Below are 24,505 nucleotides of genomic sequence, written 5' to 3' on the forward strand. Positions count from 1 at the left end.
CTGTTAGGGCCCACGGCGCTTCGACCTTGTCCTTTTGCCTCCCTGCACGGCCAACTCCGGGCGCGCCTTGGTCCCGGGGGCTACTGTCGGCGTTCTGGGAACGGGGGTCCCCAGACTTGCCTGCCTGCGGCCTGCGGCGTGGCTCAAAAGGGGGTCCAGCGCGGCCCATCTTCATCAACACAGACCCAAGACCCTCGTGAGGGGCCAAGCCTCGCGGGGCGGACGACACGGAGCTTCCTCAGGCACGGCCTCATCAGGCTGGCTCGCGAGGAGGCGGAGAGATCAAGGCGGGGTACCTCATGAGGTGCCCGTGACGCAAGCCATGACGACCAAGGGCACCAGGCGGGCGCCAGCCCGCGCAGTGTCCTCCTTTCCTCTTTGGTGCAAAGGGAGCAAGCGCAGGCGAGAGCATCAAGCAAAGGCACCCGTTTCGGTGCAACGAGACTAAGACCAGCCCAACGGCAGGGAGGAAGTCATTGTGGAGCCCAAGCCAGCGTCACCACCCGAGCCTTTGGCAGGCGAGGACCAACTTTAGTCAGGATAAGTGTACCGGATGTTCCCCCTTCAAAATGGCCAATTGTTGGCGCCCTTCCCGCTCAATATTTGGGAAGAGGCCCAGGGCCTTTGCCTATAAATAGGACTAGCCACCCCCAGGGTAGAGAGGATCGGCCAATCCAGAAACAAGCTGGGATCGGATCGAGTAGCATCACGCAGAGAGAGAGAAGGGTGACTGAACTCCTCCTAGCAGTTCATCCCCCAGCCAAGAACAGACCCTCGCGAGGCTGTTCTTCCTTATATTGCTCGTCATTATCAGCCCAAGAGGCAATCCACCACACCACAAACTAGAGTAGGGTATTACACCACAATGTTGGCCCGAACTAGTATAAACCCTGTGTCTCTTGTGTTGTTCTTTACATAGCTTAGATCTTAGCGTGGTGGTGGGGTGCAGGTAGGTAGAAGGCGAAATCTCCGCGTGCACCCCATTGTTCGAACCTAAGGGTCTGCCGGAACCCGAAATCCGACAACTCCTGAGATGGTCATTTTCTTTCGCCACCTGTATTATTAGTCCTATAGCCCATGCGATCAGTAACTCTGAGGTCAAACTAGTAAATAGAAAGCTAAAAAAAATCAGAAATAAAATAACTCTGAGTATCACATTCATAGCGGCAGTGTTTAAATAATCGCTGTTTTGTTCGTTCACAATAATGGAACGAATGATATATACTTATGTCAATGACAGCAATCAAACTGGAACTTATTTCAAACTCCCCATACAACTCAGAGACGATGTACAAGACAGTCACTGCAAGTATATCTTGCCATGATGATGATGACTTAAATAAACCAGAGATACAATGTCAATCCATCAAGCAACACGTGTACCATATAAAGGCATCAGATAAAAATTCAGCAAACTATCACGTCCAACAATTATTCGAAAACCCCCTCACATAAGACAATGTAAATAACTGCTGTTTTGTTCATGCAACTGATTATTTTGGGGAGTTTGGCCGTACAGCATTCCAAGTTTCTTACTATTGCTTTGGCCAAGTGACTAGTTAAAAGATCTGCCATCTTTTTACACAAAGAAAAGGTTGATTTAAGTCTAAAATCCTAAATTTTAATGGTAAATGAAGGCAAACCATATTGATGTCAATGACAGGGACCAGCTGAAACCTATTTCAAATTTACTCAGCATGGCAGATCCAATGCAATTTGTTAGACATCGCAGTCACCAGGGCTTGACCAAGGTTATAATGCCAATGCATCAAGCAACAAACGTGGTGAATATGTAACCCATATGTAACAGAAAAGCATCAAGAAATTCTAAAGCAAATTGTGTATCTTGTCGTCATCATGCTCACCAGGAGTAGTTCTAGAGATACAATGTCAATGCATCAAGCACAAACATGATGAGTATGTAACCTAGTATCATATAAAAGCATCCAGAAATTCTTCAGTAAATTCGGTATCATGTCCAACAGTTAATTGGAAGAACAACCTTATTTCCCCACAAGGGGATAAAAACTAGCCTCATGCGCCTCAATCAGATCATAACTCATACTGAATAAGAAGTTATCACGAGCTGAAAAATCTAACCCTCCCCGGTTATTGGTTACCCAAAGACAAGGACTCTGCCTTGTCGACAATTGCTTCTTCGTTCTTCATCCCCTCGGCGGGCGTGGAGGAAGTAGCCTCCTCAACCTCCACCCAATCAGTGTCCGGGGAGGGAGCGGATTCCTCTCCGTTGTTCTTGTTTGTATCAGCGGTGGCAGCAGCGATGGCGGCTTGGGCTTGGTCGGAGACGGTCTGCTCAGCCTGGAGCACGGGGGCGTAGTAGTCGGCGTGGGCGTCCATGCACTTCTTGAGGTCGGTGGTGACTTGGAAGCAGCGCTCGACCATGTCGGAGCCCTCCTTCTCCGCCGCCTGCACGCACTCCTCCCACGACACGAACGCCTCCTTGCAACCTCCGGCCTTCATGTACAGACAGAACCCGCACTCCCCTTCTTCCTCCGCATCCGCCGGCTCTGTCTCGACCACCGCTTCTACCGCCGCAGCCTCTGGGGGCGCCTCCTCTCGGCTGCCTCCAGCGCTGGACGACTCCTCAACGACGATGTGGGGCTCCACGGCGGGATCGACTTCGGACGCTACCGACGCCATTGCAAAATTTCTCGCACGAGATTTGGTGGATTTGGTTGGGAAAAGAAGTGTTTTGGGAGTCTCGGGGCGGCGGAATCTGGTTTTTGTGGAGGAAGAAGCAGAGTTCGTCACGGTGACGGTGCCGCCGCCGCCGCCGCTGGTGAGAAGACTTGTCCTCGGACACGGAGAGGGGGTCTTTAGTGGGCCGGTGTCTTCGTGCTCTCGCGTTTCTCAAGAGGGCCGGAGCCCCGCCAATAAGTATCGGCCCGCTTAAGTCCGGCCCAATAGGTAGGACTAGGAGTAGGGGATAAGCCCTTTCAAGAAAAAAGAGGAGTAGGGGATAAGGAAATTACCCACAAGAGCGACCGAACCCACTGACACAGCACAGCACCAAGCTCCTCGCTCCTCCACGGCCATGGCCACCGCCGTCGCCGCCTTCCGCTCTTTCCTTCACCCCACCGCCACTGCCGCCGCCATCCCACTCCCTCCTTCTCACTTCAACCTCAACAACTTCCAGCGGCACTGCGTCGGGCTCCGCCTATTCTCCTCCTCCCACCGTCGCCACCCCATTCTCCTGCCCGCCTCCGCCTCCGCTGCTTCCGGCGAAGAGTTCTCTTCTAACGGAGAACATTACTCTGAGGAGGGTCCAGAGGAGTACGTGGAGGAAGAAGGGGAGGAGGCAGAACCCGAGGTCCAGGCAGTCCGCGGTTACTATCCCCCGAGAAACCGGCCGGCACTTGGACAAGAGCCCGGGCGAATCTACGTCGGCAACCTGCCCTACACCTTCACCGCCGCTGAGCTCACTGCAGCATTCTCCGAGGCCGGCAGCGTCGACGATGTCCAGGTACTCGCAAGCTAAATGCAATCCAAGTCCTATCTTCAATTTGTGCCTATCTCTGGTCTTCCTGTAACGGTTTCATGATTGCGCTCCTGCAGATAATCTATGACAAAATCACCGACCGGAGTCGTGGCTTCGCCTTTGTCACCATGGCCACCGCCGAGGAGGCTGCCAAGGCCGTCCAGATGTTCAACGGAGCTGTGAGTTCCGCACTAGTTGGATCATCAATTCTTCTCCATTCCACACAAAAGTGTGTTCCTGTTCTTGGTCATGAATGCATACGTGTCAATGCAGCTGCTGGGAGGGAGGACAGTCAGGGTGAATTTCCCGGAAGTGCCGCGAGGAGGAGAGAGGGCAGTCGCATCGGCAGCGGTTGCAAGGACTAGCTTGCGTGTTGTTGACGATGGGACATACAAGGTTTACGCCGGCAACCTGGGGTGGGGTGTGCGGGCTGATGCACTCAAGACGGCATTCGAGAGGCAGCCTGGCTTGGTTGGTGCCAGGGTAATCTTCGAGCGTGACACGGGTCGTTCCAGGGGGTTTGGCTTCGTCTCCTTTCAGACAATAGAAGATGCAAAGGCTGTCTTGCAGGCCATGGACGGAGTGGTATGTCTTTGTTGCAACCTTAGAGCAAAAATTCCCACCACATCACTTCATTGGATTACCATGGTATAATAATAGCATAAGTAGAACCAAGCCATGCATGATAAGAACGACGAGTACTTGAAAACTGAACTATGAAATGTAGGAACAAGGTTACCAGGTATTTCTTGTTATACTCCCTCCGTTCCTAAATATTTGTCTTTATACAGATTTCAACAAATAACTACATACGGAGCAAAATGAGTGAACCTACACTCTAAAATATGTCTATATACATCCGTATATGGTAGTCCATTTGAAATCTCTAAAAAGACAAATATTTAGGAACGGAGGGAGTAGTTGTTAAGTATTTCGTAGAGAAAAATATGAGTCAATACTGATAACATGAACTGACCAAAGTATAACTTATCTTTGTACTCTATGCATGGATAGATCAGTAATCATATATATAATCATAAGTTATGCACAATGGCCAATGGGTACCCTAAGATCTCACCAACGGTCATCTCTAACGAAGCCCCTGCGCGTCACGTCCCCCGTGCGTCGCCTCTGGCGCACGGGGAAACCCTAACCGCGCCGCCAGCCGTCCCTCCCCAGCTTCGCCGCCGCCGGAGGGGACACCGGCGAAGCCCGCGTGGTCCCCGGGGAAGGTGGCGGCGGGGCGTCCTTGTCGTTCTCGCGCAGATCTCGCGGCGGCCGGTGGCGCGCGGCGGTGTTCCGCCGGTGGCTGGCACCTGCTGCCCGTGGGGCGGCGTCCCTCACGGCGGCGGGGCTGCCCCTGAACGACACTTGGTGGTGGCCACGTGGCGGCGCGCGGGTGGGCCGGATCTTGGCTTCCGGTCTGCGTCCTCGTCGTGGAAGCGCTTCCATGAGGCGTGGTCCGAGACAGACCGAGCGTCGGTAGTGCTGGCCAGGACGCACGCTAGCAGCGCCCTACTTCATCTCGCGCCGTCTCGCTGGCCAATGATGGTGGTCATCTTCTTCGTCAGAGATGGCCGGCCAGAGGCTTGGTGATCGGATCTCGAGATCCATCATCTAGTCCCGGCTGCGAGTTGGGGAGACATGGTTGCCGGTGAAAACCGAGCCGTTGGCAGGCGATGGCGGCGTTCTACGCCGTTACCTTGATGGAGGCATCGTCGTGTAACTATTGTTGACCCACTCGTGCTGCTCTGGGGGAAACCCTAGGATCTGGCGTTCCAGGTCGGACGATGGCGGCATTGCGGTGTCGTTTCTCTCTTGTGAGCATCGTTTGTGGAGCAGCGCCGGAAGTCAGAGGCAGGAGGTGGAGCGACTTCGTCTTGCACGGAGGTTCGGTGGAGATGTTAAGTCATGCCTGGCCGACAGATGCTACGCTTTGTCATGTCTGGTCGGCAGGTGCTACGCACGACATATCTTCCAAAGACTTCAAGTTATGTCGGCTGGTGGTACTTGGCAGCATGGTGCTGAGGTGTATTAGTGGCGACCGCGACGTGCACAGTTGTTTGCACGTAGGGAGGAGGTGCCGTTGGGCGTCGTGGTGGCGTCGACGATAGCTAGACCGAGTAAGGTTGATGCATCAGTACAGTTCTGAAGATGGAGCGGTGGCAGTTGGCGGCGGCGGCCTGTAAGAGCACGCCGGACCGGCGAGACCCATGCCCGGCAGGCGTCCTAGATGGGTCCTCGGGTCTTAGATGTTAGGTTTGGCTGCGATGTCTATTTGGTATTAGGCCCAGGCTATCTGGGCCCCTTCATCAACTGGATAGGTGTAGCGACAGTTCGTTGCTTAGACGGTGGCTTTAGTCTTACTGTGGTATTATTTTGTAAGGTCTTATGAGAATAATTAATAAAGTGGCCGTATGCATCGCCCAGATGCAGAGGCCGGGAGTCATCCTCCTTTTCTAAAAAAAAATCTCACCAACATGTTAATTTGACATGGATTCACTAGTGAAAACAGTGGTTGGTTGACATGTTTACTGAATGCAGGAACTGGATGGGAGGCCACTCCGACTTAGTCTGGCGGCACAGAACCCTCCAGCTGGATCAACTCCTAGCACAGTGCAGTCCCAGCAAGAACAAACTGCCTCAGGTGGTTCTGAGCCAGAGGTCGACAAAAACAGTACTACTACTTCAGGACAATTTGAAGGTGAGATGGAAAAGAGCAACTTACAGACAACTGCCAGCTATTAGTAACTACTACTCCCTCCGTTCCTAAATATTTGTCTTTCTAAACATTTCAAATGACTACTACATACGGATGTATGTAGACATATTTTAGAGTGTAGATTCACTCATTTTGCTCCGTATGTAGTCACTGGTTGAAATGCCTAGAAAGACTAGTATTTAGGAACGGAGGGAGTAATAGACAGGTAGAGATGATTGAGTTGTAAGCTTGGTGCACCGGTTCAAAAATTCTGCCGTTCCAATTCAAGATGTACTGGTCTGAGCAAAAGTTTTGACGCAGAAGTGGGATTTCAGCCACGGACACTAGATTATTAGACTCTTGTGATATACATATGTTGCAGAAATATCTGGATCCAAAAGTGCTTCATGGAAACATGTTCAATTCAGTAGAGATGTTTTGTATATTGTATAATATAGAGTACTGGATTGACTAAGTGGTTGTGCTGCCCTTTCATGAAATAAATTGGAATGATACCCAGGTTGTTCGCTACTGTCAGTTTGGCTTTTAGGCTCTTAGCTCCTTTCTCCCTGGACTTGTTTCCACACAAAAAGCGATTTGAGTATATATATATATCGCGCTATTCGTCATCCTGCGTGAGGAATAGTTATTCTTCATACCTCTCTATTTTACCATCCATGCATCGTAATTTTACGTTCCGTAAGTTTTGTCTTATTTCCGACGCAAAAAGATACTGTAAGAAAATATATAATCGTCGTAAAAAATATTTTATGTTATATAAAATTACAAACGTAAAAACAGTCTAAAATACACATAAACTGCAAATTTTCTTGTCTTATGACCTATATTTTTATTTTCTTATGTCAAATTTTACGTAGTGAATCAATAGGAATATAACTATTTGAATTCAAAACGTAATTTAATTATGAAATGATCGTAAGATTACATCGGAAGTTACTATTCATCATCCAGGGTGCAGAATAAGTTATTCTTCACCCGACGTAATTTTACGACCATTTCATAATTAAATTACGTTTATATTTCAAATAGTTACACTCATATTGATTCACTATGTAAAATTTGGCATAAGAAAATAAAAATATAGGTCATAAAATAAGAAAATTTACAGTTTATGTGTATTTTACACTATGTTTTTACGTTTGTAATTTACATAACATAAAATATTTTTTATGACGATTATATATTTTCTTACTGTCTCTTTTTACGTTAGAAATAAGATAAAACTTACGGAACGTAAAATTACGGTGCATTTATGGCAAAATAGAGGGGGGTGAAGAATAGTTCCTCACCCAGGGTGACGAATAGTCAATCCCTATATATATATATATATATATATATATATATATATATATACATATATATATAGTGTTACTATTCACCTCCCAGGGCGTAGAATAAGTTATTCTTCACCCGAGATAATTTTACGATCGCTTTCTAAATAAATTATGTTTAGAATATAAATAGTTACATGTAGATTGATTCAATATGTAAAATTTGGTTATAAAAAAATAAAAAAATAGGTTATAAGACCAGAAAAATCACATTTTATGTATGTTTTACACTATGTTTTTACATTCATAATTTTACGTAACATAAACTATTTTTTACGGCGAGTACATATTTTCTTACGTTCTCTTTTTATGTATGAAATAAGACAAAATTTACGAAACATAAAAATACGGTGCATTGGTGTTAAAATAAAGAAGGGTGAAGAATAACTATTCCTCACCCAGGATGACGAATAGCGCGACCCTATATATATATATATATATATATATATATATATATATATATATATATATATATTGAAAATAATCCTATCTGTATTTTAATCTCTAAGGCACGAACATACGATGCCATTTTCGAATTGAAGCTTGTAAATTTAGAAGAATTTTAGGACACCATAAATATTTCATAGACACCAGAAAACCGAAGAGCAAGCAAAAATGAAATATTTCAAAACAATTCACTCTGCATTATCAGCTATTCTGTTCTGCAGTAACACCACCACTCTCAAGCTGTGCATCTGCAGAAGCATCCATGTCATGAGGGAAGAAGAGCCTGCAGGGTAGAAAGATCACTTAATGATAGCATCTAAAAACTGGAGATAACGTTAGTAGCAAAGCCCTGCGTAACATAAGAAAACCTAGCCATATTAGAGTGTCTAGAGGGAAGGTATGATGTTTCCTAGTTAGTGACGGCTCACCTGCATGTGTTGTGGTACAGAGTTTTACTTAAGCCTTCTATATCAGCAATACCTTTGCATCCAGCCACTACCTCAAGGACTTGCCTGTAATGGAGAAATATCTATTTTTGTCAAAAAAAATCTGGAGGTAAGAGTCACGTGCAAATATTTAGCACAGCAAAAGAATACGAGAAGTCAATTTCCGGTCCACGAACAGTTGATTACAGATCATGATAATGAGATGTAATAAAATGCTTCAAACATCCTAGTAAAAGAGCAGAGCAACAAAGAATAGTTTGGTTCTACATCAAGGCGCAAGGCTAAACAAACAATTTGCTGCATGGCAGAAAACTTTAATTGCAAGTGGTCAGAACTTCATTTGATAAAGACAACATTTCAAGCACACATCTAATTTACTACTCCCTCTGTAACTTAATATAAGACATTTTTTGACACTGTCATGGACTCTAAAAATGTCTAATAAAAAGTTACAGAGGGAGTGGTTTATTGTTTCGAACAGAAATGGCATAAGGATTGATCTACTTCAGAAAACCAATGCAGTATTTGGTGAAGCAAAAGCAAAATAATCATTCCAGGTGCAAGCAAACTTGACATACAAAGTTGAAACTTGGAGATCAGTCCAAACATTTGCTTCAGCAAGAATTTTATGCCCAACTGCTTCCACATACCTTACTAAACAAGGCTCATTGCGACCCTTAACTGTTAAACCAGGTTCATACTTCTCTTTTTTCTTGGATGGCCAGATCGATTTTACAAACTGGATTCCAGCATGAGTATTTTTTATGTCACAATAAGGAGAATCTGTCTCTATCATCATCCTCTCTGCAGGAATACCTCCTACAATCTCAAGATTTTCTTTAGTCTTCAAAGAGCAGCCATTAATACCTGCAGTGGTGCATGAAGAGTTATTATTTACAAACTACAAGGCATCATAGAGTTATTACAATAAAATACAGAATATCAAATGCTAATTTAACTTCAAGTGACATTGCCCAGATGGAGGCTTTCCATCAGAAAAGCCATTAAACCAATCTAAATAGCTTTTGCCACTAATGAAAGAATGTTTGTGGTTCTGAAGTTTTACAGTTATTATGTTGCTTCGCATGCAGGTTTGTGAGACCAAGGGAGGGAAATGACCTATAAACATATTCTCGATAGAAAGAAGCTTGTCACGTTCTTCTGCAGTACCAGTGAAGGAATGTGTAACCCCACCTGGAAACCTACCAAACAGAAATGTGGTTCACAGAAATAAATATAGGAAATAACCATGTATAATTTAATTCACGAAGGGATACAACTAAAACATAATAATCCATCGACTGTTTTCTTTGTGTTTTGTCATTGTGGTCTACAGAATAAACATTACCTGTACAGATTTTTTGATACGATTTCAGAGAAATCTCCACCAGCAGCACGCATGTGAAGAAACATCGGTAGTTTTACTGCTTTAGCCAATTCGAATTGTTTCTCAAAGTACCTAAAATTTAAAATCATTCAGAAAATGCCGAGTAATTGTCAGGTTGTCTTTGCGATTGTGCAGGACCATACTTCTTCTGTATATCTGAAGGACAGAACTGAAGTCTGTCATAATCCAAACCACACTCGCCAACTGCCACAACCTGCAGAAACTGAATCCACTTAGAGTTTGCAAGTATAGTGTCCAAAGAGCAGAAAAGGGCATGGTAACTACTGAATTTCTTTTTCTTTTGCAAAGAATAACTACTGAATTCTTATTGCGCAAAAGATCATATCTTCATGGAATTAGATTGATTTCCTTTGCAACGGAAGATTATCAGATTGTGTGAGCTTGTTAACCATATTGGTATATCATCATACAATGGTTGCCACAGAGGAACATCAGCACATAAGGATACTTAATGATGCTCCATATTTCAGTAAGCAATGAATGAGTTGGGCTCCTTTCCTAATTGACAAGATTCTCAGGGTCCTATTGTTTGTAAGCAAAGATTACGAGAAAGTTCATCACTAGAGCATATGCCTGTCCTTTTGTTGTGCAGTTCAAGCACTGTGTAAATTCTCAAACAAGCAACCATATGATCCATATACACACCTTGCCCTTCTCGATGCCCTCCTTTGCCAAAGCCAAGAGAGCCTGAAAATGCCCTTCCGGGTCTCCACTCTCCTCAAACTCCTAAACCATCCAAAAAGTAGTAAATGTAGGCAACCAAAGCACAAATGCACATATCCATCCCAAAATCAGTCACGAGACGAAGCCCAGCTTCCCCCGACTCCTCCTCCTCTGGCGCTCCCGCGGGCGGCAGGGGAGGAACCCTAGCCGCCGGCCGCCCCACCACCTCTCTTCTCCTCCTCCTCCTCCCGCCGCCGCCGGCGGGGCGTCTTCATCGCCTCATGCGGGAGGGCTGGCGCGGGCCGGCCGACCCGGATCTGGTCGCGGCGTTCTCGCGGGGCACCACGGCGCGGCCCCTCATCGGCGCAGGTGATGGCGCGCGGGTGTGCGGGTGGCGTGATGGGCTGCACCTCGGTGGTGCTCGGCTGGTGCGGTGACGGCAGCGGCTCGATCCAGATCCGGTAGGGGCGGGCTGCGGGCGGTGTGGGCTGCGGGCGGCTTCCTCCGCCGTGGCAGCCGGCTGGCGGAGGTGGCGGCGCAGCAGTGGCGGCCTGGGCCTTCCTCTCCTCTTCTTCCGCTCCAGGGGGAGGTGGTGGTGTGGGCCGGGGGTTAGGGTTGGCTGCCGGCGCCCCAGCCAAAGCTGACCTCGCGGCGGCGCGGGCTGCGTTCGGCAACGCTTTGGGGGTCGGCCGACAGCTCGTGGTTCCGGCGGTGCGTGCCTGGCGGATCCGGCGCTTGGAGTTCGCAGGGCGACGTGGGTTGGGCAGCGGCGGGGCGTGGCCGCTGCTCTGGCCGTGGGCGGCGGCGTGGGGAGGTCCACCGGATGGCCTCTTGTTGTCGTGGCGGCTTCATGGTGGCTCGACGGTTCTGCCCGCGAAAGCGGCCGGCTTCTCCGGCGTCGGCTCGTCTGCGTGCGGACCGTCTCGACCTTCGCTCTATCTCCTCGTCGCCCGGCCGCTACTCTCATCAGAGGGCTGGTCCTCTTCCAGCTGCGGTCCACCGCTCGTCTCGCGCCCGGTGCTGCAGGACCGAGCTCGTCTCGCGCACGGTGCAGCAGGACTGACCTCGTCCCCCTCTCGGTGCTGCAGGACCGAGCTCGTCTCGCGCTCGGGGCAGCAGGACGGGTCGGTGGATGCCAGTTCTGGCCGGCCTATTGGGCCTCGACGCTGGGGTCGGCCAGGGGTGCGAAAGGTGGGACCTTTCCGCTCGTCTCTTTCGTTGGGGTTGCGGTGGGTCTCGGGTGAGATGGTGTCAAGGTCTTGGATGCCGGGGCGGCGGCCCTGGTGGTGGTAGCACGGTGCTCTTGGGCGGAGCCCGTGCCTTGGTGTTGCCCGGTCACCATGGCCGTGTGGGCGGCGTGGTTGCCAGGGTGTGGCGTTCGGTGGCGGTGAGTGTTGGCCGAGGTGAAAACCTGTTCTATCTTCCGACGGACCGGCGGCAGCGTAGATCGTTCCCTTCTTGAAGGCGTCTCATTGCCCGTCATGCGGCTCCAGGGGAAACTCTGATCTTTGGATTGGGCGGTGGCGGCGCTCCGGTGTCGTACCCTTCTTGAAGGCGTCGCCTTGGAGCACATGGTTCGTCATATGTAGCTTCATCTCTTCATGGTGGTAGTGCTAGAGATGGTGTTGCTTCGCTCAACGTCTATGTATCTTGCCCTGGGTGTGTGCGTGTGTTGCGGTGGCATATATTTGTACTGGGTGCTTGGTGATATGTGCTTTATATATAAAGCGGAGCAAAAGCCTTTTTCGGAAATCAGTCATGACCAAAGCAAGAAATATATTCCAATATTACCCCGCATCTCGTTGGGTGGACTCCCACGGTGCAAAATAGCCTCCCTGCATTGCATACACACGCACAAATAAGAAATTCCTCAGGCGCATTCCATCAAACACTGTGCATGCACCAGTAAGCCAATATACAGCATCATAATAGCCGGGCATACCATCGGTCTCGGCGATCTCAAGCGCTTCCCTAGACTCCTTCAGAGACCCTCCGGTGACCTGATGTAGGACCAAATGATGAATTGTGCTTATAGCATACGAAATTGAGACAGATCAACCGGAGCAGAACAAACAGGAGGCACAGCAGACAGGTATTCATACAATGATGCGGTCGACGCCGGCAGCCCAGGCTCGCGCGAGGACGCTGGGGAGGTCGGCAGAGTGGCACTGCTTGCCGTGGTAGATGCCCTTAAACATGCCATCTTCTCAGCAGCATGACACAAAAGGTGAATCAGTAACTCACCAAGAACAAAAATTATGTCAGCTTTAAGGTGTTACGGGTGGAGGGAGAAGGTCCTACCAGTGAAGTTCACTGCGATGTCTGGTGGCCGAGCCGGAGAGGGGTAGAAGATCAGAGGAGAGAGTGAGCAGTCAGTTTGGGTAAGAGCAGCAAATCGCTGAATCAGAGGAAAGATGTAGGGAGAGCAAAGGGTGGTTTTAGTGATTTCTTTTATTAGGGGTAAAGGTGAGAGGAGCAGAGCACTTGCCGATGAGCTTGACGGTGTTGGACGCCATGGTCGCCGGTCGCGAGGAGGAAGAGGTCAGGCGGTGTCGGCCATGGATGGAGCAATGAAGTCTCTCTTTATGGATGGAGGAGAGAAGTGATTGGGCCGTTAGAGCAACTTCAACGAGCGATCCATTTCGTTCGCCGCCCTTCGTTTGGGTCGGCGCGGGCACAAAAGTCGATCCAACGCGCCGACTAAAATACCACTTTTGTTCGTTTGCCGACCCATTTCTAGCTAATTTTTGAGCTGGAATTACGTCGGCGCCGACATGCGCTCATCCTCTCTCCTTTCCGGGCCCACTGGTCGGTGGCACATTGTCCTCTCCACATTCAACAGCACACTCTCGCCTGCCTGCCTCATCGCCGATGTCGCCGACCATTTTTTCCGATAGAAAAGGATACATGGATATTTCTAGCGTACACAGATAAAAAAAAACCAAACGCTCATCGTTTTCTAATTCCGACTCGATAATGTCCTCCTCTGACGTTTGAATATAGGCGTCAGCATACTGCTCGTCCTCGAAGTCCCACCTTGACATTTCTCGTAGCTTCAGTTTCAATTGAACGGTCTACTTCCGCGCACGCTTGTCCTCCCAATAGACACGCTTGTCCTCCCAATAGACGGCTCGCTCCGTCCTCCTCGCTTCCCTCTCCGTCCTCCTTTGTTTGTAGAACTGACGCTCATCGACGATGTCCTGCGGGAATCGCGCCACACCACCATGGCTTCCACGTCCATCTCGACGATGACAAGACGACGCTGCCGCCTCCGATGAACACGACGGTCTTCGCCGGTGAAAAGCCGCGGGAGAGGCGCAAGATCCTGCGCCCACTGGCTCGACACGTCGGGAAAATTTATCTCCTGACGAGGCCTCAAGAGGCGCCAGGCCGCCGCGTCGTGCGCGCGGGCCGCCTCCACTGCGCTGTCGAAGGTGTCGAGAATGAGGCCTTTCTCACCAAACCAGGTCTCGGAGGAGAAGGCGTCGGAGCGGCGCTCGCGAACTCCGCGAAAATCTGAAGCGCCCAGGCGGTGAATCGACATGGTGGCGCAGAGGCGGCGAAGCTAGTGAAAGGGGGCGAGACGAGTGGCGTTGGACAGAGTGTGGAGGGAGTGCCTTCTTATAACGAGTGCCGGCCGCGGCGCGCGCACGAACCTTTCCCGCACGCTGGAGCACCAAAACCAGCGCGGCTAGGCCAATTTCCCCCCGCGTGCGCGAACCTTTCCTGCGCGCTGAAGCGTCAAAACCAGGGCGACGGCATGGCCGCTGGCATGATCTAAAGCGCGCGCCGTCATGAAATGGGTCGCGCGCGTTGGGCGCGCTGCCAACCCAAATCTAAAAGAAGGCGGACGCCGGACAGGCGGCCGACCCAAACGGACAAAAAATGAACAAAAACACCATTTGTTTGGGTCGACCCGTTGGAGTTGCTTTTATGGGTCAGCATAACATAGGGAGCAACTAGTTAAGGAGCGCTACTTCAGGAGTCTCGCAACGATCAGCGTCACTTGGTGCGCTCTCAGTCATTCGTCACGTGTCGTGCTCTGGACGCTCCCTTCGGATTTTATCTTTTTTTTTTCGCACGCGTTTTCGGCTTTTTAAACGGGGTTTTTCCGAGGGTTTTCGACGTTTTGGTTTTTCCTTGGTCTTCCTTACCTTTTCAATCAAAGAAAATATCAAAAAAAATTGTTCTCTTGGTCTTCCTTACCGTTTTGGTTTTCCCTTGGTCACGGTTTCTTTTCGCGAGAGGCATGGTTGTGCTTTCGCGAGGGTCACGGCCGTGCCTCTTGAAAAGGGAAAAACAAAACGCGTTTTCAGTTTTTTTCTTTCGCGAGAGTTATGGTTTTGTTTTCGCGAGAGGCGCGAATGTGCTTTCGCGAGAGTCACGGCTGTGCCTCTCAGAAAAGAAAAAAAACGTGTTTTCTGTTTTTTCTTTTTCGTGAGAGGCACGGTTGTGCTTTTGCGAGAGTCACCGCCGTGCCTTTCGGAAAAAAAACATGTTTTTTTGTTTTTTTCTTCCACGAGAGTCACGATTTTGCTTCCACGAGAGGCATGGGCGTGCCTCTTTCGGAAAGGGAAAAAACCGTGCTTCTGGTTTGGTTTTTTCGCCGGTTTTTCGTGAAAAAGATGTTCATCAAAATCTATCAACATGGGATCTAGTTTTAAAGATTTCGACACGAGAAATCCAATGATGAAAACGGTTCGAGATTTGAATGCACCATTTAAAAAATAAAACATTTTGAATAAACGAATCTACGAAAAAATGAAAAACTCACAGGTTGCGACAAGTGGCGCGCTGGATGTGCGTCACTTGTCACGACCAGGAAAAGTGAAGTGTTCTTTGCAACGAGTACTCCTTAATTAGACCAATCACAATGGGAGTAACTTAACTAGTAACATCACACATTTCAATACAAGATTGCTTATGTGACAGCTAATTAATAAGAAGAGGGGGGTTTGTGGTAACTTAGATGGTGCTTGGATACGTTTTAATCTCATGACTAAAAGTAGTGAGACTAAAACTTACTAGCCTCACCCATGCTTGGATCCAAATACTAAAGAGACAAAAATCAAGTTAATGAGCATTTATTATCCTCCAAACCCTTCAATCCAGAACTCGGCTGTGTTAAAGGAGAGGAGTTAAATGAGAAGAGAGAGAACTAAGTTACATTTTAGTAGGGATACCCTTGACTAAAAAGTTTTAGTTTCAAGACTAGTTTTAGCCTCTTTTTAATCAGGGGTGTTTGGAACTTTGGCCTCTTGAAAAGACTATTTTTAGTCAGACTAAAATAAGTCCCTTGGATCCAAGCACCCTCTTAGCTAGTTACTGTAACATCACACATTTCAAGACATAATGAGTCTATAGCCTAATAAATGAACTCTTTCACGATAACACTCATATGTTACTATCCACTATTGAGATAGTAATATAGACTAATAACATCGGCAAATTACTACTCTATGTTATTTTCCACTGTGAGCAGTAAGGCCTCTTTTAGTTCATAGGATAGGATTATCATAGGAATATAAATTTTGTAGGAAATGAGATGTCATGTATTTTATATCGTATGAGTAGGAATAGGAAATGAGATGTCATTTGGTTGACACCAAAGAATTTTTTCATTGAGTCTAATCTCATTTTTATTTTCCTATAAAATGTGAAGGATAGAAATCAATCTTATGTAGAAATAGGAATCTATTCCTATAAACCAAATGGCTCTAAATGAAAAAATTCTATAAGAATCCAATTCCTATAAAATTCCTCCAAACTAAAGGAGGCGCAGTGATTTCGGCATAACTTCCAAACAAACAAAGCCCAATCAATTGAAACCGAACCCGACCGAGGACGAACCTGAAGTCTGATGGTCTGACCCAAACCGAGACATCGCCACGACGCGAACGCAGACTCAACCAACTCGTGCGAGGATGGCGCACGCTCTCGCCCGGGCGCTCCGCTCGCTGCTCGCCAGATGCTCGACCAAATGTCCCTGCGCCGCCGTCGCTGCCGCTTCCTCGTCCTGCCTCCGCAGCGCCGTTCCGCGCGCTTCCTACGCCGCCTGCCCCAAGAGCATCCTTCCTTCTTCATGCGGGGGGCCCGTACCTGCGGCGCAGACGCGCTTCCTGGCGAGTACAGCGGGCCCTGGCCCAGGCGACGAGGGCTCGGGGGAGGAGGAGGAGGATTGTATGGCGGAGTGGGAAGAGGATGAAGACGAAGGGGCCGATGCTGAGGTATTTCGGCTCCGCCTGGAGCACGCTCGCCCAAATGCTGTCCTGCCTGCTCTTGACTCCTTGCTACGTTTCAGATCGGTGATGGCGGCGACGGCGGCGGCGTCGCCCTGCGGGACGTCAAGTGGGGCGCGCGTGCTCTTGCGGCGGCCGAGGAGGTTCTTGGCGAGCACTTTGGCGATGACATTACCATGTTCGCCTTCAAGGTGTCGCCCAAGGGATACGTCTACGTGCGGCTGGACAAGCTCACCAACAGGTTCGTGAGTTTACAACTGTCTGTCTAGTTGGATGCAGGCATCGCTTGCTGGCTTTCATTTTCTCACTGTAATGGTGCACTTGCACATGAACAAATTAGACTGTCGGTGTAAAATCACATCAGTGAACGAATTGTCTGCTGAACTGGTCATCCAATGCAGTTGCCCCAAGGCTGAATTAATGTGAAATCCAGTCACATCTCACAGCTAGCTCTGTAGAGTTCAGCCACAAGTCATGTTCGGCTTCTCTTTGGTCGAAATGCGGGTTATAAGTCATGTTCGGCTTCTCTTTGGTCGAAATGCGGGTTATAAGTCATGTTCGGCTTCTCTTTGGTCGAAATGCGGGTTATTTTACTTTCCCGATATTGATATGATTGAGTGTGGCTTTTCTAAGCAAAGAGCTGTACCTACAAACACTCGTGGTTTTGATATTCATACTTTACTGAAAACCTGAAAACATTTTCTCCACATTGAATTACTTAGGATATGGGTACCCTTGTAGTGAAAATCCGTGGTTGTATGCTGTGCTATCAATGAGAAACAAAAGATAATGGTACAGGCAAGCATATGTCGTATTTGGTGTCCTTTGGCAGAAATTTAAAAGCGATGACGTTCTGGCAATTGTGCGTTTCACATAATCTGCAGTAACCCCTTTAATTTTGTGCATTGTCATTCCACCATGACGTATGTTATGACCGGCCAGGTCTATGGCCGTCGGGGGCCCACTGGGCAGGCTTAAGGCCCAAATTATCTTAGTTTATTTTCAGAATATGGTTATATATACAAGTTGTAAGACTATTTTGAGAATCAAGCAATAAGACTATTCTATTGCCCGGCTCCCAGAGGAGCCGGAACCCTAAACCCTAGCCGTCTCTCTCCTGCGCCGCCGCCGCTCAGCCGCAAGGACGGCGCCTCGCCGCCGGCCGCCGTGCTCCAGCCCTCGCCCTGCTCCCTCCTTTCCCTATAATCTCCGCCCTAGAACCCTAGCTCCTAACACCTTGGTATCAGCCAGCTCTGGTTCGACCATGTCATCCTCACCACCATCGCCGTCGCTGCCCATGATCACCACCGCCGCCGCATCCACAACCACCACCGCCGCCGCGTCAGCGCCCCTCGCCACGGGGCCGCTGGTCCTCCCGTCCGCGCCGCTGGACCTCGTCCCCGGCGCGTCACCCGGCCATCCGCCGGCCCCCATTACCGCTACGCCGCCATCAACCCTACCGGCCAACTACACCCCGGAGGTCATGGCGGGGGTCCTCAACGACTTGGTCGTCGCGGTACAGGGCATCCGGCTCTTCCTGGCCAGCCCGTACGGACTGCCACAGCCGCCCCCGCCGCCTGCGCCCTCCGGGCCGCCGGCGCTTCCGTGGTACTCGGTGCCCGCCGCGCTCGCCGCCGGCTACCCGACGCTACAGCAGCCGGCCGCTCCAGCACCGGCCTGGCCACACTGGCCTGCGCCAGCGCCCGCGGCGTCGGCCGCGTCCGCCCCAACCCCGTGGCCGGCCTGGCCTGCCCCGGCCCCCTCCGCGCCGGCTGCGCCGGCCCCCACCGCCTAGCGCCGGCCTGAGTCAGGGCCCTTCCGGGGGGCTTCCGATCCAGCAGGTGCGGTTTCCGCCGTCGCCCTCTCCGATTCCGGCTTGGCTCACCGGAACGTCGCCACCGCCGGTCTACACGGAGGCCGGAGACCCGTCGGTGCCCACCCTACAGTTCGGCGCACCGTCCTCGGCTCTTCGCATCGACGAACCGGTGGGCGCTGGCGCATCCACCCCGACACCACCTCGCTTCGCCCGGATCGACTTTGCCACGTATGATGGCTCGAAGGACCCGCTTAACTGGTTAAACCAGTGTGATCAGTTCTTCCAGGGGCAGCGCACACCGGCGTCCGAGCGCACTTGGCTCGCGTCATACCACCTCCGGGGTGCCGCCCAGACATGGTACTACGCCCTCGAGCAGGACGAGGGCGGCATGCCCCCTGGGATCGTTTCCGCGAGCTGTGTCTCCTTCGCTTCGGACCACCACGGCGCGGCAGCCGCTTGTCCGAGCTGGGCCGCCTACCCTTCACCTCCACGGTCCAGGATTTCGCCGACCGCTTCCAGGCTCTGGCGTGTCACGCACCGGGGGTGACGGCACTACAGCGGGCTGAGCTCTTCGTCGGGGGCCTTCCCGACCACATCCGCGTGGACATCGAAATGAAGGGACCCCAGGACCTGCAGACGGCCATGTACTACGCTCGGGCTTTCGAGCAGCGCGCCCAGGCCTTAACACGGCCCGCACCACCTCGGGGGAGCCGAGTGCCTCCACGTCCACCGCCGGCCGCGCCAGCTCCTTCAGCCGCCTCACCGCTGGCCACTCCGGCCGCGACACGGCCCTTCCGGCGCCTCTCGCAGGCCGAGCAGCTAGAGCGCCGCCGCCTGGGGCTGTGCTTTAACTGTGATGCGCCCTATGCCCCGGGCCATGTCTGCCCACACCTCTTCTACTTGGAGACAGTCGACGAGACAGAGGACGCTACCACCGACGATGGACTCGGCGACCCAGCCGCCGCCGAGGTCGTGCCGGCGCCCGCGCCGGCTATGGCCCTTGTCGTCTCCCTCCACGCATTGGCCAACATCCGCAATGAGCGGACTATGCTTATCCCGGTCACAATCCACGGCGAGACTCTGGTGGCTCTCTTGGACACAGGATCTACACATAACTTCCTACCGGAGGCTACTATGCGGCGCCTTGCACTACAGCCTTCGGGAGGGGAGCAGCTGCGGGTCACCGTCGCTAATGGCGACCGCCTCCGATGCCATGGGCTTGCTCGGGACGTTCCCATTACTATCGGCAACGAACACTTCACCATCACGTGTGCCGGCATCGACTTGGGCTGCTTCGACTTCATCCTTGGCGTCGACTTTTTGCGGACACTCGGTCCCATCCTTTGGGACTTCGACGCCCTGACAATGACCTTCTGGCGCCTCGGCCGCCGCATCCGGTGGGAAGGCGTTGGTGGCACCCCGGCGTCACCCCCACTCCAGCTAGCCGCGGCCACCACGGAGGCCGAGCATCCGCTGCTGGATCACCTCCTGCAGCAGCACGGTGATCTTTTTGGGGAACCCCAGGGCCTTCCGCTGGCCCGGGTCTACGACCACCGTATTCATCTCCTGTCGGGCTCGGCTCCGGTGGCAGTACGGCCCTACCGGTACCCTCAGTTGCAGAAGGACGAGTTGGAGCGGCAGTGCGCCATCATGCTTGCCGCGGGCATTATCCGGATATCTACATCACCCTTTACGGCGCCGGTCCTCCTCGTCCGACTTGCGGACGACACTTGGCGTTTCTGCATCGACTACCGCGGCCTTAATGCTCTCACACTTAAGGATAAGTTTCCTATTCCGGTGGTCGATGAACTCCTGGATGAGCTACATGGGGCGCGCTTCTTCACCAAACTGGACCTCCGGTCGGGGTATCATCAGGTGCGCATGCATCCCGACGACATCGCCAAGACGGCGTTCCGGACCCATCACGGCCACTTCGAGTTCTTGGTGATGCCCTTTGGCCTCTCCAACGCCCCGGCGACATTTCAGGCCTTGATGAACGATGTCCTCCGGCCCTACTTACGTCGGTTTGTGCTCGTTTTCTTTGATGACATTCTTATCTACAGCGCCTCCTGGGCGGAGCACCTCCAGCATGTGGCCATCGTCTTCAACGAGCTTCGGGCGCATCATCTTCATCTTAAGCGCTCGAAGTGCTCGTTCGGGACACCTTCGGTCGCTTACCTCGGCCACGTCATCTCGGCCGAGGGTGTGGCCATGGACGCAGACAAGGTGGCGGCCGTCGCCGCCTGGCCAATTCCGCAGTCTCCGCGGGCTTTTCGCGGGTTCCTTGGTCTTGCCGGGTACTACTGGAAGTTCATCCGGGAGTTTGGCCTCAACGCGGCCCCGCTCACGCGTCTCCTCCGTCGCGACGCCTTCTCTTGGGATGAGGAGGCCACTTCCGCATTCGAGGCCCTCAAGGGGGCCCTCACGACGGGACCCGTACTGCAGATGCCGGACTTCGACCTTTCCTTCACCGTCGATTGCGACGCCTCCGGTGCGGGGTTTGGTGTGGTCCTGCACCAAGGCGATGGACCCCTCGCCTTCTTCAGCCGCCCCTTTGCTGCTCGCCATCTTAAGTTGGCGGCGTATGAGCGTGAGCTCATTGGGTTGGTGCAGGCAGTACGCCATTGGCGGCCCTATCTTTGGGGCCGTTCCTCCCGGATCCGCACAGACCACTACAGCCTCAAGTTCATGTTGGATCAGAGGCTCTCGACGGTTCCCCAGCACCAGTGGATCAGTAAACTATTTGGCTTTGATTTCACCGTCGAGTACCGGCCGGGTCGCCTCAACACCGTCGTCGACGCCCTGTCGCGGCGTGACGCCGATGCGGACGACGGTGCGGCGGAAGGGGCAGCCTTCTGCATAATCACCGGGCCCTCTTTCGCCCTCTACGCCGACATCCGCCGGGCGACCGCTGCAGCGGCCGACGCCCTCCTCCTGCAGCAGCAGCTGGCGGCGGGCGAGCTGGAGGAGCCGTGGTGTCTAGCCGACGGCCTGCTTCTCCACGGACGCCGCGTCTTCGTTCCAGCACACGACGATCTTCGTCAGCAGGTGCTGCGTCTCGCCCACTCGGCGGACCATGAGGGAGTGCAGAAGACGCTCCATCGCCTCCGCGCCGACTTCTACATTCCAGGTGATCGTGCCCTGGTCCGTGACTGGGTACGGTCTTGTGTGACGTGCCAGCGCAACAAAACGGAGACACTCCGGCCAGCTGGTAGGCTTCAGCCCTTGGAGGTCCCATCTCAGGTTTGGGCGGACATCTCCATGGACTTCATCGAGGGCCTTCCCAAGGTGGGCGGCAAATCCGTCATTCTCACGGTGGTCGACCGCTTCTCCAAGTATGCTCATTTCATCGCCCTTGGCCATCCATATTCAGCGGCATCTGTCGCGCGGGCCTTCTTCGATGGCATTGTCCGTCTCCACGGGTTCCCTTCTTCGATCGTCAGTGATCGGGATCCTGTGTTCACGGGCCATGTATGGACCTCTTCCGACCGGCGGGCGTGAAGCTCCGCCTGAGTACCGCCTTCCACCCTCAGACGGACGGCCAGTCTGAGATTGTTAACAAGGTGATTGCCATGTATTTGCGTTGTGTTACAGGTGATCGCCCTCGCGCATGGGTGGACTGGCTCTCGTGGGCGGAGTACTGCTACAACACCTCTTACCACTCCGCCCTCCGTGCGACGCCCTTTGAGGTGGTGTATGGCCGGCCGCCCCCGCCGATTCTGCCGGTTGACCCGGCCTCGGCGCGGACCGAGGCAGCCGGGGCTCTTCTGAGGAGCCTTGATGAGATGCTCGCGGAGGTCCAGCAACGACTTCTCCAGGCCCAGCAGTTGGCCAAACGATACTATGATGGCCACCATCGCGAGGCGGAGTTCGCGGTGGGTGATTGGGTCTGGCTGCGTCTACTTCACTGCTCTACGCAGTCGTTGGACCCACGCGCGAGGAAGAAGCTCGGTCCTCGCTATGCCGGTCCCTTTGCTATCCTCGAACGCATTGGCAAAGTGGCGTACCGTCTTCAGCTTCCGGCAGGCGCACGGATCCATGATGTCTTCCATGTCGGGCTGCTCAAGCCATTCCGCGGCGATCCACCCGCGGCACCGCCGGCGCTTCCGCCGATCACGGACGGGCGTCTCCTTCCTGCACCGGAGAAGGCGCTGAAGGCTCAGCTGCGCCGCGGCTCCTGGTACGTATTGATTCGGTGGGCTGGGCTACCAGAGGAGGACGCTACTTGGGAACAACGCGAGGAGTTCCGCCAGCACTACCCCGACTTTCAGCTCGAGGACGAGCTGTTTGCGCAGGCGGGGAGAGATGTTATGACCGGCCAGGTCTATGGCCGTCGGGGGCCCACTGGGCAGGCTTAAGGCCCAAGTTATCTTAGTTTATTTTCAGATTATGGTTATATATACAAGTTGTAAGACTATTTTGAGAATCAAGCAATAAGACTATTCTATTGCCCGGCTCCCAGAGGAGCCGGAACCCTAAACCCTAGCCGTCTCTCTCCTGCGCCGCCGCCGCTCAGCCGCAAGGACGGCGCCTCGCCGCCGGCCGCCGCGCTCCAGCCCTCGCCCTGCTCCCTCCTTTCCCTATAATCTCCGCCCTAGAACCCTAGCTCCTAACAACGTACCATGACAATATAGGTAGCTCCTCTTTCTTTTCGTTCAGAGTTCAGTCTCCGATTTTTCGCCTGCACCATGACGTTTGTAAGCTTAGACATTTCAAATTATTTTTAGGATATCAAGTAGTACCCACTTTTCTGTCTCGTGTCTGTTCACTTAGACTAGTTAAAAAAAATTCATGTCAAAATGCCTATGGCTATCACCTACTGGTTATTGTAGATGGTTGCAGCCTGTCTTCAGCGTTGTGCCTTGCTTTGTTAGTTATCTTGAATGTTGAGTAGATTGATACCACCAAAATGTTCTCTCCATCTAAACTGATCTGAATAGGCTGTTTATATTGAAATTGAAATGGGCAAAATGGCAATCTTATTTCCTTCCCCGTGTGAGAAATTTCTACAGGTATGGGTGCCCGGGTATAGAGGAAATAGAGAATTTCAATAGACTCTATAAGCAGAAATTGGATGAGATAATTGAAAGAGGCGAAATACCCCTCGACCTGGCTCTTGAGGCAAGTCAGCCTGCCAAAATTTCTTACACAATGGTTGCTCCTGAATTTCGTAACCACTTACAAAGAATTAATCTTGTGTTTCAGATCTCATCACCAGGAGCAGAGCGACTTCTGAAGGTGCCGGATGATCTGGATCGCTTCAAAGATATGGCAATGAGGGTACAATACCATGCTGAAGGTGATGGCCTTGTTTCGGATCAGATGGATGGTATCTTCATGCTTGAGTCAGTAGACATTCAGGCAGAACACTGTGTTTGGAAGCTTGCGGACGTCAACGAGAACCGAGCTGGGAAAGGGAGGCCGTTGAACAGGAAACAGAAAGATTGGAGGCTGCAAACCTCATTTGATGCAGTGATGAAGGCAACATTGTACTTGGACTGAAAACATTAGAAAGATCAACAACTTGATAATAGTAGTCTGGTTAGAGCTCTAAGTGATGTGATGAACATCATGTAACACTGGCAAAAGCTTGTTCATTCTGGGAACTGCATCCCGGGATTCTGGAGCAAGATATCTGATAACTGCCAGAACACATAATAGTGTGACGTTATGTTTCAGGGCCTCTTTGATTTGCAGGATTCTCAAAATGTGATTGGAATGTCATGCTCATCTCAATCCTACAGGATTTGGGGTTGTTTGATTGCATTTATAGGAAAAACAAAGGATTGTTCCGAAGAGTTTGATTGAATAATAGTGTGACGTTATGTTTCAGGGCCTCTTTGATTTGCAGGATTCTCAAAATGTGATTGGAATGTCATGCTCATCTCAATCCTACAGGATTTGGGGTTGTTTGATTGCATTTATAGGAAAAAC

At 51.5% G+C, this 24,505-nt stretch overlaps 4 protein-coding genes across 6 annotated transcripts; 2 read left to right on the forward strand and 2 right to left on the reverse strand.

The window, feature by feature from the left end:
- Nucleotides 1-1,937: 1,937 nt before the first annotated feature.
- LOC125536911 (uncharacterized) lies at nt 1,938-2,835 on the reverse strand. The gene has a single exon (XM_048700205.2). The coding sequence runs from the start codon at nt 2,659-2,661 to the stop codon at nt 2,110-2,112; it is 552 nt and encodes a 183-aa protein (XP_048556162.1). The 5' UTR covers nt 2,662-2,835; the 3' UTR covers nt 1,938-2,109.
- Nucleotides 2,836-2,950: 115 nt separating this feature from the next.
- Nucleotides 2,951-6,737, forward strand: LOC125536910 (RNA-binding protein CP33, chloroplastic). Its single transcript, XM_048700204.2, has 4 exons — nt 2,951-3,484; nt 3,577-3,678; nt 3,773-4,084; nt 6,044-6,737. The coding sequence occupies exons 1-4, from the start codon at nt 3,056-3,058 to the stop codon at nt 6,245-6,247; spliced, it is 1,047 nt and encodes a 348-aa protein (XP_048556161.1). The 5' UTR covers nt 2,951-3,055; the 3' UTR covers nt 6,248-6,737.
- A 1,343-nt stretch (nt 6,738-8,080) lies between these two features.
- Nucleotides 8,081-13,176, reverse strand: LOC125536909 (TatD related DNase). 3 transcript variants are annotated; one of them, XM_048700201.2, is made up of 12 exons: nt 13,005-13,164; nt 12,818-12,838; nt 12,619-12,719; nt 12,459-12,516; nt 12,308-12,351; nt 10,499-10,579; nt 9,976-10,046; nt 9,794-9,904; nt 9,565-9,647; nt 9,096-9,312; nt 8,428-8,511; nt 8,081-8,282 (listed from the first exon to the last, which is right to left on the reverse strand). In XM_048700201.2, the coding sequence occupies exons 1-12, from the start codon at nt 13,030-13,032 to the stop codon at nt 8,201-8,203; spliced, it is 981 nt and encodes a 326-aa protein (XP_048556158.1). In that variant the 5' UTR covers nt 13,033-13,164; the 3' UTR covers nt 8,081-8,200. The 3 variants fall into 3 exon arrangements, with proteins under 3 accessions (XP_048556158.1, XP_087400037.1, XP_048556160.1); XM_087543911.1 differs by having other exon boundaries at nt 10,504-10,579; nt 12,308-12,516; nt 13,005-13,176; XM_048700203.2 differs by lacking the exon at nt 10,499-10,579 and having other exon boundaries at nt 13,005-13,167.
- Nucleotides 13,177-16,350: 3,174 nt separating this feature from the next.
- Nucleotides 16,351-24,403, forward strand: LOC125535937 (uncharacterized). Its single transcript, XM_048699006.2, has 4 exons — nt 16,351-16,743; nt 16,818-16,996; nt 23,584-23,692; nt 23,777-24,403. Exons 1-4 carry the CDS (start codon nt 16,441-16,443, stop codon nt 24,071-24,073), a joined length of 888 nt encoding a protein of 295 aa, XP_048554963.2. The 5' UTR covers nt 16,351-16,440; the 3' UTR covers nt 24,074-24,403.
- Nucleotides 24,404-24,505: the final 102 nt, after the last annotated feature.

This window comes from Triticum urartu, chromosome 2A (genome assembly GCF_056163025.1).
Source record: "Triticum urartu cultivar PI428250 chromosome 2A, HENAU_Tu73, whole genome shotgun sequence".
NCBI classification, from domain to species: Eukaryota; Viridiplantae; Streptophyta; class Magnoliopsida; order Poales; family Poaceae; genus Triticum; species Triticum urartu.

Excerpts from the sequence above, each read along its gene's own strand:
- LOC125536911 (XM_048700205.2), bottom strand. The coding sequence starts at position 2,661 with ATGGCGTCGGTAGCGTCCGAAGTCGATCCCGCCGTGGAGCCCCACATC.
- LOC125536910 (XM_048700204.2), top strand. The coding sequence starts at position 3,056 with ATGGCCACCGCCGTCGCCGCCTTCCGCTCTTTCCTTCACCCCACCGCC. Across the intron at positions 3,679-3,772 it reads TCCAGATGTTCAACGGAGCT|CTGCTGGGAGGGAGGACAGT; the intron begins GTGAGTTCCGCA and ends GTGTCAATGCAG. Across the intron at positions 4,085-6,043 it reads TGCAGGCCATGGACGGAGTG|GAACTGGATGGGAGGCCACT; the intron begins GTATGTCTTTGT and ends TACTGAATGCAG.
- LOC125536909 (XM_087543911.1), bottom strand. The coding sequence starts at position 13,032 with ATGGCGTCCAACACCGTCAAGCTCATCG. Across the intron at positions 12,839-13,004 it reads CAACACCGTCAAGCTCATCG|ACATCGCAGTGAACTTCACT; the intron begins GCAAGTGCTCTG and ends CTCGGCCACCAG. Across the intron at positions 9,648-9,793 it reads GTATCAAAAAATCTGTACAG|GTTTCCAGGTGGGGTTACAC; the intron begins GTAATGTTTATT and ends TCTGTTTGGTAG.
- LOC125535937 (XM_048699006.2), top strand. The coding sequence starts at position 16,441 with ATGGCGCACGCTCTCGCCCGGGCGCTCCGCTCGCTGCTCGCCAGATGC. Across the intron at positions 16,744-16,817 it reads ACGAAGGGGCCGATGCTGAG|ATCGGTGATGGCGGCGACGG; the intron begins GTATTTCGGCTC and ends GCTACGTTTCAG. Across the intron at positions 16,997-23,583 it reads CTGGACAAGCTCACCAACAG|GTATGGGTGCCCGGGTATAG; the intron begins GTTCGTGAGTTT and ends AAATTTCTACAG.